The sequence below is a fragment of the Camelus dromedarius genome, chromosome 18, assembly GCF_036321535.1.
Source record: "Camelus dromedarius isolate mCamDro1 chromosome 18, mCamDro1.pat, whole genome shotgun sequence".
Classification (NCBI taxonomy): Eukaryota; Metazoa; Chordata; class Mammalia; order Artiodactyla; family Camelidae; genus Camelus; species Camelus dromedarius.
In genome coordinates, this window is record NC_087453.1 from 3945646 (window position 1) to 3960297 (window position 14652).

Genomic DNA, 14652 nt, shown 5'->3' on the forward strand with positions numbered 1-14652 from the left:
TGGTCACTCACATTCTGCCCGTTTCACGTTTGGCACATGTTCCTTCCTGTGGCTTGAAGGGAAGCTGCTTGTGTCATACCTGCCAAGGGAGAAAAGATGTCTGGAACTTTGTCGGGCACTCAGGTGACTGGCTCCATTTGCAGCCACAGGGACCCCTCCCAGGATGGGCACCAGCTCTGGGTGGCCGGGCCTGTGCTGCACCCCTGCGCCCCTACCTGCCTGATCAGGAGGTCTGAGAAGAGGCTGTAGGAACCAGGTGGCTAACAGGGTCTGGGGACTTCCGCGGCGTCAGAGTGCCTGGGAGCGATGTGTTTTCTCTACTGCAGGCTCTATTATTTGGTCCCAACCCACCCCCAAAATAAAGTACTTTGTTAGAAGTCTTTTAAGTCTTTAACAGACTTGCGTATTTGACTTCCCTTATGCTTTCCTACAAAATACAACTCATGGTATAATATTTCATTTTTGACTGAAATACTGTATGTGTGTAAATAACTCTTGACAGGAAGAAAATATATTAATGTCCTGTTAGCCTCCTATCAGTGAATCGAACAAATACATCATTTAAATTTATGCTCCACTTTGAGTTGCTGCAAATATAGCTCAGTTTGTTTACTTTTGAAAAATGTGATAAAGAAATCTACTAAACAGTGATTTATGGTAGTCTTTCTAATATTGTACTTTGTTATAAACTGTACTTGGAACTTTTCCTCAAGCCGTCATGCCTCCTCTTCCTGCTGGAACTGTTTCTATAAAGATGTGTATTGGCCTTTGAGAGAGGCATAGAGCAGAAAGATTTTTCATTCTTCTATGGTTATATTATCATTTGTTTAAGAACTTGGGAGGGAAATTGATCACTGAGACATGCGGATAGTGACTTTACATCTAATGCTTTAGAATCTTAACAAAAAACAGGAAGCCATAGTTCTGATCAGCCCATATAATTGCCCACAAATACGAGTGGTTTGGGGGCTTAAATGATGATGCGCTTCAAATTGATCCAAGTACACAGAACTTCTATGTCATGCTTTTAAAATTTAGGTTAAGAGAAAGAGACTCTAGAATTTAAATAGGTTTTACATTAATCAATAACTCAATGCTCTATCAACATTTGATTAAATTCTGCATACATGTATGCTGATGTTATTTTTCTTGTTTCTATTTTTATCTTCTCAAAGGCAAGCATAAGGGAAGGAAGGAGCAGCCTCTTTGGGGTCCAGGAGCCAGCTGCAGAGGGCACGCTGGCTGTTTCCAGTCTTCCCCTGCATCTTTTCCTTATCTTTCTTTTTTTATAAATAAAATTTCTGGAGCTATATATTGAATTTCCTGGTATACAGGATGTCCCCCCACCCCCAAATTCCATTTGGCTGAGTCTTTCAAAAAGAAAGGAAGGAGTCCATACTGTGCCAAGGAAAATAAGGCACATGTATGAGAATTTCAGTTGTAACTCAGGACAGCATTTTGGCAACTTCAGCAAGGAGTGAATTGATACATCGGAGGCTACGTATTAAGAAAAAAAATCAGTCCGTCTTGCATTCAGTCCTTGCCAAAAGTCAATAGAGATATTGTTTTGCTTCAGTAACAAGCAAATTTTTTTTATTGTTGTTGTTGTCTTGAAATTGAGATTGTCATGTTGTTAAAATCAGTTGATCTAGCAGCGATAGAATTATTCAACTGGAATCTTGTATCCTGAGCAGAGCTTAATTTTCCGTTAAGGGGGAAAAATTAGCTTCTGTTTGTGTTGTGATGTGTGAGATTTGCTGCCGAATCAGATGTGCTGGTAAAGACTGTCGAGACTTTTTGGTAAATAATCACCTTTAAAATATCAGTTTATGTCTTAAGATTTTTCTGTCATATACTGTGGATGCCTTTCCAGTGTGGAGATATTTTTATGACTGTAACTTCTCTGCAAAAAGTATGTTTAAAGTTCCCATTTTATTCCTTTTTTTTGGTAACAACTGGGATTTCTCTAAGACTGTCCTGGTTCCCTTTGCTATTCCCTCCTGCAGCTTTGCCTTCACTTTGGCTCTTGGTCACAGGTAACGGAGGTGAGCGTTTGTGATGGACCCCCGCACCTCTGCTGCCTGTTTACTTGAGCCCTCCGCCTCCTCCGGTGAATTAGTGGAGAAGCACAAGACGCCCTGTCACAGACAGCGCTCCTTGGAAGGACCTCAAGGACTGCGTTTTGATGCAGCTTTGCACGTGTTCACAATGGTCTCTCTCCTGCTTCCGGAGTGGCCCAGTACTGGGTTTTTTTTCTGTCAAGTTGGGCCCAGATCTGCTTGAAAAAAGTCATATTTCTGCAATGTTGGTTTTCTCATTCACGCTAGAAATACGATTTTTAAGCATGACTAAAGACTGTGCTTGACAACAGCTCTCTGTAGACGATGCATGCAGGGTGATTTAGAGCTGTTATTCACGCATAATTCGTCCAGGTAGTTGGCCCTGAATTGTGCGATGAATGTATTTTAAACTGACATGGAGAAGAGGGCAGTTTTCCTAACCACGGCCACAAGCCGCCTCGTTCTCCAGGTTCAAGGAGCTAACATTAAGAGCAGCTTGGAAGCTGCCAGGAGTTGGGGGTGTGGCTGGAGCCGGGCCTGCGGGGACGCGCGGCCTCTCAGCGATGCCAATTGTACCGATCGCAATAAACTGAGGCAGCGCCTGGGTCCTTTCCTGTTACTTAACGCGCGTCACCTGCGTCCACGAGGAGCGGCGCCTTGGTTAGCTGCGGGGCCGGTGGGCGCCAGGGGCGGGGCGCGGGGGCGGCGGGGGCGCGCGGCCGCCGCGTGGAGGGGATGACGCGCGGCGGGGGCCGGGCGGCCGGCCGGCCGGCCATGCGGAGGGCGGCGGCGGGCGGCGAGGCGCGGGCGGCCAGGCAGCCCGGGGGCGCCCTTGGCCCGGGCCCTGCTTCGGGCCGGCGCGAGGGGCAGGGGGCGGGCTCGGCGGGCCCGCGACCCCTCCCCGCGCAGCCCCGGCCCCGCACCCGCGGCCGGACCCGCTTCGGGGACCCGCAGGCCACGAGTCTGGCGCTCAGCGTGACCCCAGACGTCTTCGCCATGCGGGTGCTGCTGGAGGATTCCGAGGAGATGTTCCGAGTGACAAACTGCCGCAGCGACATGACCGTGCGGGAGCTCAAAGAGGAGCTGGACCTGATGGCTGGCATTCCCTTCAACCTCCAGCGGCTCCAGTTCCTTGACCAAGGTGGCCCCTGCCCAACCCGTTTCCCGGCCACGTGCGCTCCCTACGCGCGGGGTGCCCAGTCCCTTTCTGAACCCAGACGAGGACCCTCAGATGTCAGAACAAACCCCAAGCCCCTGAAACCCCAAGTGGAAAAGCGAACCCTGGCCACACAGGGACTTCCCAACTCCAGACAAACCAGGTTCACATTAGACCTCAGATCTCAAGCAGACCCTGCCCACAGCAAGACCCTAATCCACAAGACATTCTGCCTGTGCTGGCGCTCTGATCCCAAAGCAAGCTGTCCAGTCCCACCTGCCAGCCTGAGCAAACCCTGCCTGTGACAGGACCCCAAGTCCCAAGACAGACGGTGTCTGAGGGTCTTAGCAGGACTCTCAAATTCCCATGTCTTCATCAGGGACCCAAGTCACCAAACCAGCCTCACAAGACCTCGAGCCTGAAACACCTGTCCTCAATGGGACCCCACAACCTAGGACAACCTTGCTGGTGTCAGGACCCCAAATGGAGGCAAACTTCAAGTCCCGGTGCTGGGCTGTGGGACATCAGAACCCTCAGTTCTCCAGCCAGCCATGTCCATGCAAGGACCTCAAGCCCAGAACAAACCTGCCCAAGATGGAACCCCAAATCTCCAGGGTTACCATGACTACCTCAGAATCCCAAATCCTCAGGCAACTGTGTCCACGCAAAGGACTCTAGAGTTCAGAACAGGCCCTGCCCACTTCAGGACCCCCAAACCAAGGACAAACCTGCCCAAGCCTGAACCCCAAGTCCCCAGGCTAACCATGTGACCATCAGAATTCTGTGTCCTCCATAGCCGTGTAGACTCGAGGACTCTAAAGCCCTAAACTAACTCTGCCCTCCTCAGGACCGTGTGTCTGTCCACAAACCATACCGATGTCTGAACCTCAAACCCTATCCCTAGGCAAGCCCCGCTTACAGCAGAAACCTAAATCCCAGAGCAGACTACCCGGATCATGACCCTGAATCCCAGAGCAGATGACACCCAGTTCTGAGCCCCCAATCTCTACCCAATCAGCCGTGCATCTGAACCCCAACTCATCAGCCATCTCTGTCTACATAACGATGCCAGCGCAATGAACACTTCCCACACTGGACCCCATAATTCAGAGCTAACTCTGCTCACATCTGAAAGCTACCATGACTACCCCGGAACCCCAAGCCAAGTGTCTTCACAAGGGCTCCAAAGTATGAGAGAAACTCTGCCCACAGTAGAACCCCAGAACTCAAGTCCAATCTACCCATATCTGAGCCCCAAACCTCCACAGAACCCATGTCTACACAAGCACTCTAAGGTCTGAGCCAGCCATATTCATGTAAGGAAAAGTTCAAAACAAGCCTTGCCTGCGTGAGGACCCCGAAACTTAGAGCGAACTCTGCTTGTATTTGAAACCGAAATCCCTCATCAAACTTATCCACACTGAACCCCCAATTCTAGACCAAACCCTGCCTACATCAGGACTCTAAATCTCAGAGCCATCAAGACCCCCACATTCCAGGGCAGACCTGTTTGATTCCTCACCCCCAGTTGCCACACTACCCAGGACTCCATCAGAGCCCCCAGTCCCGCAGCAAATCCTGCCCACAGAAGGACTCCGCATCCCAGAACAGACCCTCCCCCACCAGGACCCCCAGGCAGAAAGCGAACCTTGCTTTCACCAGAACCCAAAATCCAGGGCAGAGTGCCCTAATCGGGACCCCAAATCTCAAAGCAGGCACTGTTCACGTTAGAATCCCGAATACTGGCACTGACCCAGATCATATCAGGACCTTGAATCTCAAGCTGTGTCCTTGTCCACGTCAGGAACTCAAAGCTAGCCCAGCCGGAATCGGAACCCAGAGCCTGAAGCTCACGGTGGCTGAATCAGGACCCCAGCGCCCCTTTATCCAGACAGATCCCACACGAGAGGCACCCAGTGGCAGGCCAGGGCCTTAGGGCCCCACCTCTCCCTCCGTCAGTCCCCTTCCCTCAGCCAGAGGACCTGGGGTGTCCCGATCCCTGCAATATTTAGGATATGAGGACAGAATGAAAGCCCCTGGCTTTGTGAAATTAACACAAAAACACTTCAAGAGAATGAAGATATTAAAAGCTCTCTAGGCTGCTGTACAGAGAAAGTGAACAGCCGATATTGCAGAGAGGCTGGTCATCCTGCCAGGGCCGGGGAGTGATGGGGGCAGGTCTGAAAGCAGCCTGTCTCCGGGAGCTCTGTTCTCCCAGGCCCTGCCCTTTCCTGACCTGTGAGACAGAGCCCTGTTAACGCTAAAATTCTCAGCGCCATTCCACTCCAGGCAGGAATGACTTGGGAAGCTCAGAATGTATACTGAAGGCCGAAATCCTTCCCTTTGCCGTCCTGGAAACGAGTTCAGCATTTTTCATGATGTATTTGCTTTGCTATGGGGGGATTTGGAAGAAGTGTGGGGGGCATTTTTGAGGCTGTCTTTGGAAAGAAATGTGCCTGAATTGAATGTGTTAAGAGTGAAGTGAGCTGGGCAAAGAAAGACTTAGATTTCAAAACAAGAGATCTGAAAATTACCTATCCTGAACTACCAATGCCTGGCATGCCTTCTGTTAATTTATTTTCACTGGTGAGTTATGCTGAGCAGTAAATTTGAGAAAGCTAGGAGGGAAGGGAAGAGCTGGGACAACTTAACACTGATGTCACAATCCTATCACTCAGCAAGCACTTAGCAACTGTTAGAAGCTTGACCTCTCTCGGGATTGCCATCCTTCCTGCTGATGGCAAACAAGAAGGAGACAAGGGGCCCTCTGCTGATAGAAGAAATTTGGGCTTCTGCCGATAAAGAATCAGTCTGACGCCTTTTTCCCCACCTCCAAGGTTGCCAGGGAGGTTGAAATGAGATAATGTGTGTGAAAACCTTGAGTGAGGCAAATCTGAAAGGGAGTGAGCGTGTTCACGGATGGGGTCGCCTTTCCCCTGCTGTCGTCAACTCTTATAATTTATTTAGCTGGTGATAATTAGTATTTGTCTAAGCTGAAGGCAGTTGCTGCCTGGCTGCAAAAAGAGAATTGCTCTGATTTCTCTAAGAGCTGTTTAGCATGTGTGAACTGTACCCTTGTCTTTCTTGGGGAAACACAGCCTGACTCCGTTTTTTCAAAGTTGTTAGGAAGTCAAGCTGCCTTACTTAGACTAATTACTGATTATCCTCTGTGTTAGAACCACAAATAAGACCTTAATTAACAGATTTTTCTAATCACTATACCGAGTTTACATCCACCACCCGGAACTGCGGGGAACCATCGGGGGGGCAAGGAAGTCAGGACTGAGAAGCGCGCGGTGCTGGCGGGAAGGCGCATCTGCCCAGCTCTGCCGTCCCCTGGCCTCGAGAGCCTCTGTTTGCTCCTGCGGCAGTCAGAAGTGACCAGCCCGGCTTGTTGTGAGGGTTAAAGAACGCAGGAGCTGAGTAAAGGCACTTAGAAATCACTCACTCAGGAAACCAAAAAAACTCATGAATTCTACTCGGAATAAATGATAATCCAACCTGGGCAGCGCTGAGACATGATGTTTTGGGCACTGCTTATTGGAGAGAGCAAATTAGTCCCCTTATCCCTAAGCAAGATTACAGGTGGCCGGGTAAGAGGGGGTGTGTGTGCATTTAAAAAGGTAAGCCCAAAACAACTTCGTTTTCTTAAAATGTTCTATAGTCCTAATCTACTAATGCTGACGGTCTTCCCCCAAAAGTCTGAATTTAAGAAGGGTGAATAGATTCACCCACCCCTTTTTTTTCATGTGAGTCAGGGGCTGTTTTGGGTGATGACACAGAAAAGGAATTTTCCCATCCAGAGTCCAAATTCTGGTGGATGTCAATGTTACGATGCGTGCATTTCCAGAGGTTCTCCTCTGGGGACAGTTTTGTCCCCCAGGGGCCATTTGGCACCATCTAGACATTTTAGTGATCCCGACTAGGTGGGTAGGCTACTGGCATCTGGTGGATAGAGGCCAAGGATGCAGCTAAACACCCTACCGTACGTAGGACAGACCCAAAGCAGAGACTCAGCCAGTCCTGCATGTCAGTAGCACCAGGGTTAAGAAATGTTGCCATGGATCAGAGTTTAAAACATCCAACAGATTTTTGTCATCATTACCTCTTTAAGCTAACTGATGACAGCATTAACCAGAATTAGTTACTGTTTCAGCTTAACGTATATAAGTTGTATAACCACGTTGCGTCATGTCTGTAATATACAGTTACTTCAAGCTCAGGTAGTTCTACTTAGAGTTTGTCTCCTAAATTGACTTTATTTCACTCATGTACTTTTTTTTGCAATAGGACAAGTTATAAGTACAGAGTTTATAAATCGTTGCCTTTTTTTTTTTTTTTTTTTTGGTTTGGCTTCTATTTGAGCTAACCCAAATTAATTTTCTAAAAAGCATTAACAACCACAGACTGAGGCGGAGTTGTCAAATGAGATTAGTGCTTGAGGTTCTAAAATGATCTTTGTGATATCCAAGGTCAGATCATCTCCTTAACTAATGTACTAGTTTATCTTTAATATTCAATTTTTCTTTTTAAAGAAAAAATGACTCCCCGCAGGAATTTTGATGGATGACGCTCCACTGAAGTTCTATGGTGTTGTTCCCGGTGGAATTATTTCATTATGTGTCTGGCACTATGATGGATGGATGGACCTCGTTCTGGCGGCTGTGGAAGGAGATTCCAGTAAGGTGTCTTCACGCTTCTTTAAATGGACCTTCTACTTCGTGAAGCAACTGTAAATTGTGTGTGTGTGTGTGTGTGTGTGCGTGTGCGCGTGCGCGGGGGTGGGGTGGGGGGCGGGAATCGCTTAGTCTTTCATGTGAATATTTGAGCAAAATTTTCTGAGTAGAGAGAAAAGATAACAAGGACTCGTGTTACCACAACCAGATACTACAGTGAGTGTTTCCATTTGCTCTTTGGGTTTGCGATTTTACCGCGTTTGCCTAGTTGTGATTTATAACCCACTCTCCCCCACCCCAAAAAGAATCAGGGCAGCACGTTTTCTATTCGCATGTATATTTTGTAAAGTTGAAAACCTAGTGTAACAGTGGAGAACCCCAGATAACTTGCAAGTGCGCGGCCCAGAGCATGGGATGCTGCAGACCCCCTCCCGGGGGCTGCCCCCGCCAGAGGGGGAGAGACCTCATACTGCCTGGAGACAGAGCGGGCGTCTCCACTCGTGGCCAGACCTCGAGCTGGGCTCTGATCAGGATGTCCACCCCACAGTGAGGATGAATCACTTGGACACGAGGGGGCAAGTGCTTGTTCTTTCTGGAAAATAAATTTGGATGAAAAACTCTGAGCTTGCGGAGAAGAGGAGACGGAGTTTACTTCTGGTGGGGATGGGGATCAGGTTGGGGGAGAGAGAGGGCTGGGATTAGGTCTGGGGAGGGCAGGTGGGCTCTGGGAGGCAGGGAACCCCACTGCCTGTCCTGTGTGCCTGAGCCTTGGAAGGATGGTTGGGTTCCATCCCAGCTGTTGGCATAACCCTTTGGTCCCTTCTCCGATTTTCTCCCCCGCCCCTTCCTTGCTTCCCCTCTGCCTGGGGCAGTCGGGTCTGTGCCTGGGCTCCCACCCTGGACATGGGGTGATCCCCTCCTGTCTCGAGCCAGAGTTTTGCCATCACCCTCCCTGGGGGCCCTCACTTCCTTCACCGCCCTGTCCGGGATGCCCCGCGTCTGGGACAGGGCTCCTCTCTGCTGGAGCCCGCGGTCTCTCTCCTGTGCTCAGAGCCTTAATTCACCATGAGATGATGACATCGCGAGGCTATCATTCATCTGGGAGCAGAGTTCAGAGTGTTCCAAAAGTTAGTGGAGACAATGGGCCCCAAAATAGCCCGGAAGACCAGAATTCATCAAGTCTCTAGGGAAGCCTGCGCCCCTCTGGGGAGGCTGTTCTGTGCCGGCCGGGGTCTTCCTTGTGCTCGCAACCACCTTCCTCTGGACACCCAGAAAAGCTATTTTCTCTCTTCAAAACATGGACAGGAAGAATTTCCTGCCTCCCCAGCCTGCCTGATGGTAAATTCGTATTTCCTGACCATGTATAGAGCGTTACACAATGTCACCCTCTGGGCGGCTTCCAGCTGCGCCGTCCGGGGCTGCCCCTCTCTGATCCCAGCGTGAATCTGGCATCTGAGCGAACTTTTCCTCGGGAACGTCAGTCGCCCCCCAGCCAGGTGTGTCTGCGCTCCTGCCGCCACTCAGGCTCACGGGGCTGGTCTCTGTTTCTCTTGCCCAGCTGTCTTTCCTCGGTGTTACTGAAGATTCTTTCTACCAGACTGCAAATTCGCAGCGTTTTAACAACCAGCAGTGGAAGACATGGGTGTCTCAGAGAGCATTCGTGGCTTTGTACATCGCCTCGCACCGAGGTCATGTGGAGGTGGTGCAGTACCTTCTAGAACACGGTAATTCTGATTGAAGCTGAGTATGTTCAAGAGTGGGGGGAGCCTTTTGCAGGGAAAGGGGACAGCGTGGCTCGTCCTCCTGGACCTTCAGCAGTGGCTTCCCTGGACCCAGGTTTGTCAAGCACCATTACGGGCCACTCAGTCCCTGTCTCAGGGGACTTAGGACCTGTTAATCGGAGGCTGTGTCCCCCCTCTTGGCCAGGTCTCAGGAAGATGCATTCTGTTGTGGGGCGACGGAGCTTTCAGGACACCAAGACCAAGGAGCAGCCGAAAGCGTTTCCTGGCTTGTTATGTCCAAGCAGACACACTGCTGGGGAGATCCCCAAACCGCCTGTGTTCTTCCTTCCCTACTTGAAGTTCCATGTCTGCAGTGACCCGAGGGGCCTAACCCCAGGCCGGCATCCCTCTCTTGGTGGTTGATAGGCTGGCCGATCTCCTTTTTCTCCAAGCCTTCGAAATATTTGCCCCAAAGTCTCTTTTTCTCTCTCCTCCACCAAAAGGCAATTTCTCTCTCTCTCTCTCTCTCCATCCATAGATAGAAGCCTTAGCCCACCTGGTGTCTGAATTAAAGGGCTGTGCCTGAGGTTTTTGGGTGTATATTTTATCTTCCTTGGATGGAAGATATTTTGGGGGGAAAGAGGCCACTGATTGAGATGTAGACCCTTCACGAGCCATATGCAATAGTTGCCGACAGCCCAGGTTTCCTGGGGAAAAGGGAGAACGTAGCATTCGGTCAACAGTTTGAGGCTTAGGAGGGAGCCTCCTCTGAGGGTCTCCCATATCAACTTGTCTCCGAAAGAGACCCCCCTCTTCCCAGGCTTTGGGTTTGACCCCAGGCTCTCTGTGCTAGTTCCCCCACTTCCACCAGCCAAGCTGGGAAAACATCTCAGAAGCCCGGGCAGGATGATGGGACCACGTGTCTGTGATGGGTGAAGGTTCTCCCGACTGTCCTCCCCTCTTCCTCCCCTGCTTCCTGGACTTTGCCTGTTGTACGATGAAATATGGGCTTTTCACAGCCCAGCAGTCCTTTAAGCTCGTAAGAAGTCATTTTCACTCTGATGGAACTGGGATGTATTTGGAAGCACCAGTTAAAAAATTGCAGCCAGCTTTGCAAAGTTTTCTGTCCTTTGCAGACAGTGGCTGCAAAGAGGCACCAGGGCCGAGGCTGGGCGTTGTGAGAACCTATTTAAAACTCTACCTCACAGACCAGCCATAGCTCATAAAAACTGGCTACCAAAATGTCAGCTGCCTGTAATTGAATTGCCTTGTTTTCTGTGTCATGATATTTGTTACCCAGAATTTGATTCAATTCAACAAGTCCATATTGGACAACTGTCATTAGTCCATCCATCTGCAGAAGGCAGGGAGGAATTCAATCGAAGTGAAATCTGTCCATGAGACAGGCTGCTGGTCGTCTGTCATATTCCAGGCGGCTGTCCTTGCTGGGCATTGTGCTACGTGCTGAGGGTGAAAACAGCCGTGATCAAAACAAGTGTGTTTTCTGCCCTTGTGGAGTTTATGAAGGGAAGTCAGCAAATTATTACAAATAATTAATTCCATGGTCAATGGTGCGTGGCGTGTTCTGGAGACACAGAATGTCTACTGAGCAAAGGCAGGGGATTCGTGGACAAGGGGGGTGGCTAAGGAAGGTTTTCCAGGGGAAGTGAATGAAATCTCAAGAAGTTAGAGTTAGCCCAGAAAACAAAATACAAACAGAAGGATATGAGAGTGGTGTTAGCAATGGGAACAGCATGTGCAAAGATCCTGGGGCAGGATCAGGGAGCGGGTATACTGAAGGGATAAAGCCAGAAGGCTGGTGTGAGTGGAGCATGGAGGAAGGGAGGAAGAGCACTGGGGAGGGGGCTAAACCTGGAGTGATAAGGGGAGGTGGGGTGAGACGGCGCAGTAAACACCTAGAATATGGCCCCAAGTGTTGTGGATGCCAACAAGGGAATTTGAGCAGCAGAGGGAGTGATAAGGGCATTGTAGGAAGATCACTGGCTGGCATCAGAGGGACACGGGAGGTGAGGCAGTGCTGGATGCTGAGGGGAGCAGCAGTGCCCCCCTCTGCTGCATTGGGTGCCAGGGGTGGGGGGCAGTTGTTAATTCTCCCAGGCATTCTGTTCCCAGCCTTGGCCCCTCCTGTGCTTCTCTTCTTGGATAGGTTTCTGAAGGTGTGGCTCACAGCCAGCATGGTGGTCCTCCCTCAGCCAACTTTCTTATTTCACAGGAGCCAGCTGTCGCGGCAGGACCCCCGTGGGCAGGACCCCCCTGCACGTGGCCGCAACCATGGGCCAGCTGGACTGTATAAGCCTCCTGCTCAACCATGGGGCCTCCATCAATGCCAGGGATGCCAAGGGCGAGACGCCCATGTCCGTCGCCCGCCGCCTGAGCGGCAGCCAGAGCGAGCGGCGGATGTTCCTCTTCTACTGGATGACGAAGCTGGGGACCAAGGGCCTGACCGACCCCACCATGAACAAGGGTTTTCAGAGAGTTAAGACCGGGTTTGGCTCCAAGAAGGAGAGCAAGAAGTAGCTCCCGCTGGGAATGTCTGGGTGTCGGCACTTACTCGGGGCTGCTCTCCAGAGTTCACGTCCCCCGCGGAGCAGGATGGCAGGGAAACATGGCAATTAATCTGCATCAGATACGAGATGACCTGTCCTGTTGGCAAATGACTTGGGGAGGGGACTGACGGAAGGGGGTGAATTTGTGTTCATTTCCTCATCCATTACAGACTGAACAGGCTCCCATGCCAGCCTTTAATTCATTGTAGCCAGCTATTTGTTCATTGTAGCCAGGAACGCTGCTTGGGGTGATGGGAACCAATTACCTCCCCTCCCGTCTGGACACCGTCTAATGCATTGGCGTAACAGGGGTAATAGCGATAATGACAATGGCCCTGTTGTTCCGGACAAAACGAGGACGGGCAGATGTCGAGAGGTCAGTGTGCAGGGTGACCTGAGAATTTCAGTTTGTAAAACTCATGGAACTAGGTGCTCTCACAGCTAGCAACGTTCTGGAAGTTTTCCTGAGCCTTCCTGGACGGGTCTGCTGCCTGAGTCAGTGGCAGGACTGGGGGAGACATGAGGCTGGCGGGGTCGGGGGTGCTGAGAGCTTGGTTCTCCACGAGGGGTGCCTGATAGCTCTTGGTTTCAAGGCGGTGAGTCAGCACTGGATTTGGAGGACATGGCATAAAAGAAGAAGATGAGCTCGTAGGGGAGGGAATCAGAGCTGGCAGCTGCTTTTTGCCTTTCTTTCCAACCCCAAAGGTCCAAGTACCCTCCTCTCACTAGCTCCCGCCTTTCCTGCCAGAAGTAGGGTGGCTTCACCATCCTTACTGCAGGGCAGTGTCTATGCTTAACTTGAGGCTCCATGCCCCACAAAAGCTGTAGACCTCCGGGTGGCCTGCCCTGTGGGTGAGTGAGCTGGTTGTGGGAGACAAGAGGGAGAGGTGAGGACTGGGGCAGACTGACATGCGCACCCTTGTCTGACCAGGGTGCCATGACTCAGCTCCAGCAGAAAAGTGAGCCAAAGGCAGCTAGATCTTTCCAGAGCTGGAAATCCGGCTTTTTGATATGGTAAGTTCTGCTTTTTTAAAGCATTGGCTTGAATTTTTTGAAGATCAGCCCAGGGTACAGAAGGAGTAGGAGATCTGAGGCACACGAATGGGACTGTCTGCCGTTAACAAACTAACTTGTCTCACTGAGAAAGGAGGTGGAAACAACCTGAGGCTCGCTGGAACATTCCATGGCTCTGAAGCCACAGGGTGGGAATGGGTGTTGCTGGGTGACACGCTTTGCCCACCCTCCCACCCCGCAGCCACGATGCTTCCCTAAAGCCGTCCATCCTGACCCAGCTTCCAGAATCAGTCTGCGTGGCCACAGTCTCTCCACTGTTGAAGTTCTGTTTTTTTAAGGTGCTGGAAAATGGGACTGTCTGCTGACCGCCCTTCTTTCAGACTTGCATCCCAACCACTGGATTCTGCTTTCACATTAATTGGCTGCATTTCCTGCTGTCAGTGCGAGTGAGATCCGCGTTGATGACACGGCTTGACACTCGGTGGACTGGCTGCACCCAGCTCAGCAATCTGTTTGACAAATAATAGTCAGGAAAAAAAAATACAGCTCAGTATCAACTGTGTCACAACAGAGAGCATGTGTTTGGCAGACGTTCTCCAAAGTCAATAGGCAGATATTAAATCACTTCGACCAGCGGGGTCAGTTCATTTAGCTAATGAGGTGTGTTTGGCAGGGGGACCTGGGCACCCTTTTAACTTAACAAGTGGCATGACTCAAAGTCATGTGTTTTCCGAGAGCTTTGCTCTGCTGTCTTTATCGCCGGGCGAGCCAGCTGCCTGACACTTGTCCCTAAAACTTTGGAGGGAGAAGCACTCTATCTTCACATGCCCCCAGTTCTGTGAAACGTGTGGTCAGGAGCTGGGTGAGTTCCAAAGTGTCCGTGGTGAGCTGCCGCTCAGCCCGGGGCAGGGTCGTTCGGACACCTTTGTAAGTCCTGGGGGCTCTTCATTTTAGACGATCTTAACATCTTAGCTATTATATTCAAACAAGTCTGCATCCCCTATTCAATAAAATATGTCCACAGCCACAGAAGACTGGACTGACAGTTGGACTGCTCATTCTAAGTGGATGATGGCTGCTGGGTGCCCCCGCACCCCTACAGATTTCCACTTACCTTGGCTCTGGGATGCTTAGAGCCACGGTTAGCACCCACCTGGGGCAAATGCCCAGCCCCGCTCTCCCTGCCTTTTCTCTTCTCCTGAATGAATTATAATGAGTTTCCATGTCTTGTCCAACCACTTAATTTTTTTTGGGGTGGGTGGAGGTAATTAGGTTTATTTATTTTATTTTATTATTATTTTTGTAATGGAGGTACTGGAGATTGAACCCAGGACCTTGTGCATGCTATGCATGTGCTCTACCCCTGAGCTCGACCTCCTCCTTTATACATTTAATTGTAAGTTGCCTCCAATCCTTTCTGGAAGCCACTGCGGTGTTGATTAGAAAGAGATCACAGCA

General features: G+C 50.5%; 1 protein-coding gene and 1 pseudogene across 1 annotated transcript; both read left to right on the plus strand.

The window, feature by feature from the left end:
- LOC105098864 (putative serine/threonine-protein phosphatase 4 regulatory subunit 1-like) overlaps positions 1–2665 on the plus strand; it is a 64073-nt pseudogene extending 61408 nt beyond the window's left edge.
- A 421-nt stretch (positions 2666–3086) lies between these two features.
- Positions 3087–14370, plus strand: ANKRD60 (ankyrin repeat domain 60). The gene is made up of 4 exons (XM_010991593.3): positions 3087–3201; positions 7771–7901; positions 9451–9616; positions 11847–14370. Exons 1-4 carry the CDS (start codon positions 3087–3089, stop codon positions 12149–12151), a joined length of 717 nt encoding a protein of 238 aa, XP_010989895.2. The 3' UTR covers positions 12152–14370.
- The last annotated feature ends 282 nt before the right edge of the window (positions 14371–14652 follow it).

Bases quoted from the DNA above. Each gene is read 5' to 3' on its own strand.
- ANKRD60 (XM_010991593.3), top strand. From the start codon at position 3,087: ATGTTCCGAGTGACAAACTGCCGCAGCGACATGACCGTGCGGGAGCTC. The intron at 7,902-9,450 runs GTGTCTTCACGC...TCTCTTGCCCAG, and splicing joins TGGAAGGAGATTCCAGTAAG to CTGTCTTTCCTCGGTGTTAC. The intron at 9,617-11,846 runs GTAATTCTGATT...CTTATTTCACAG, and splicing joins GCAGTACCTTCTAGAACACG to GAGCCAGCTGTCGCGGCAGG.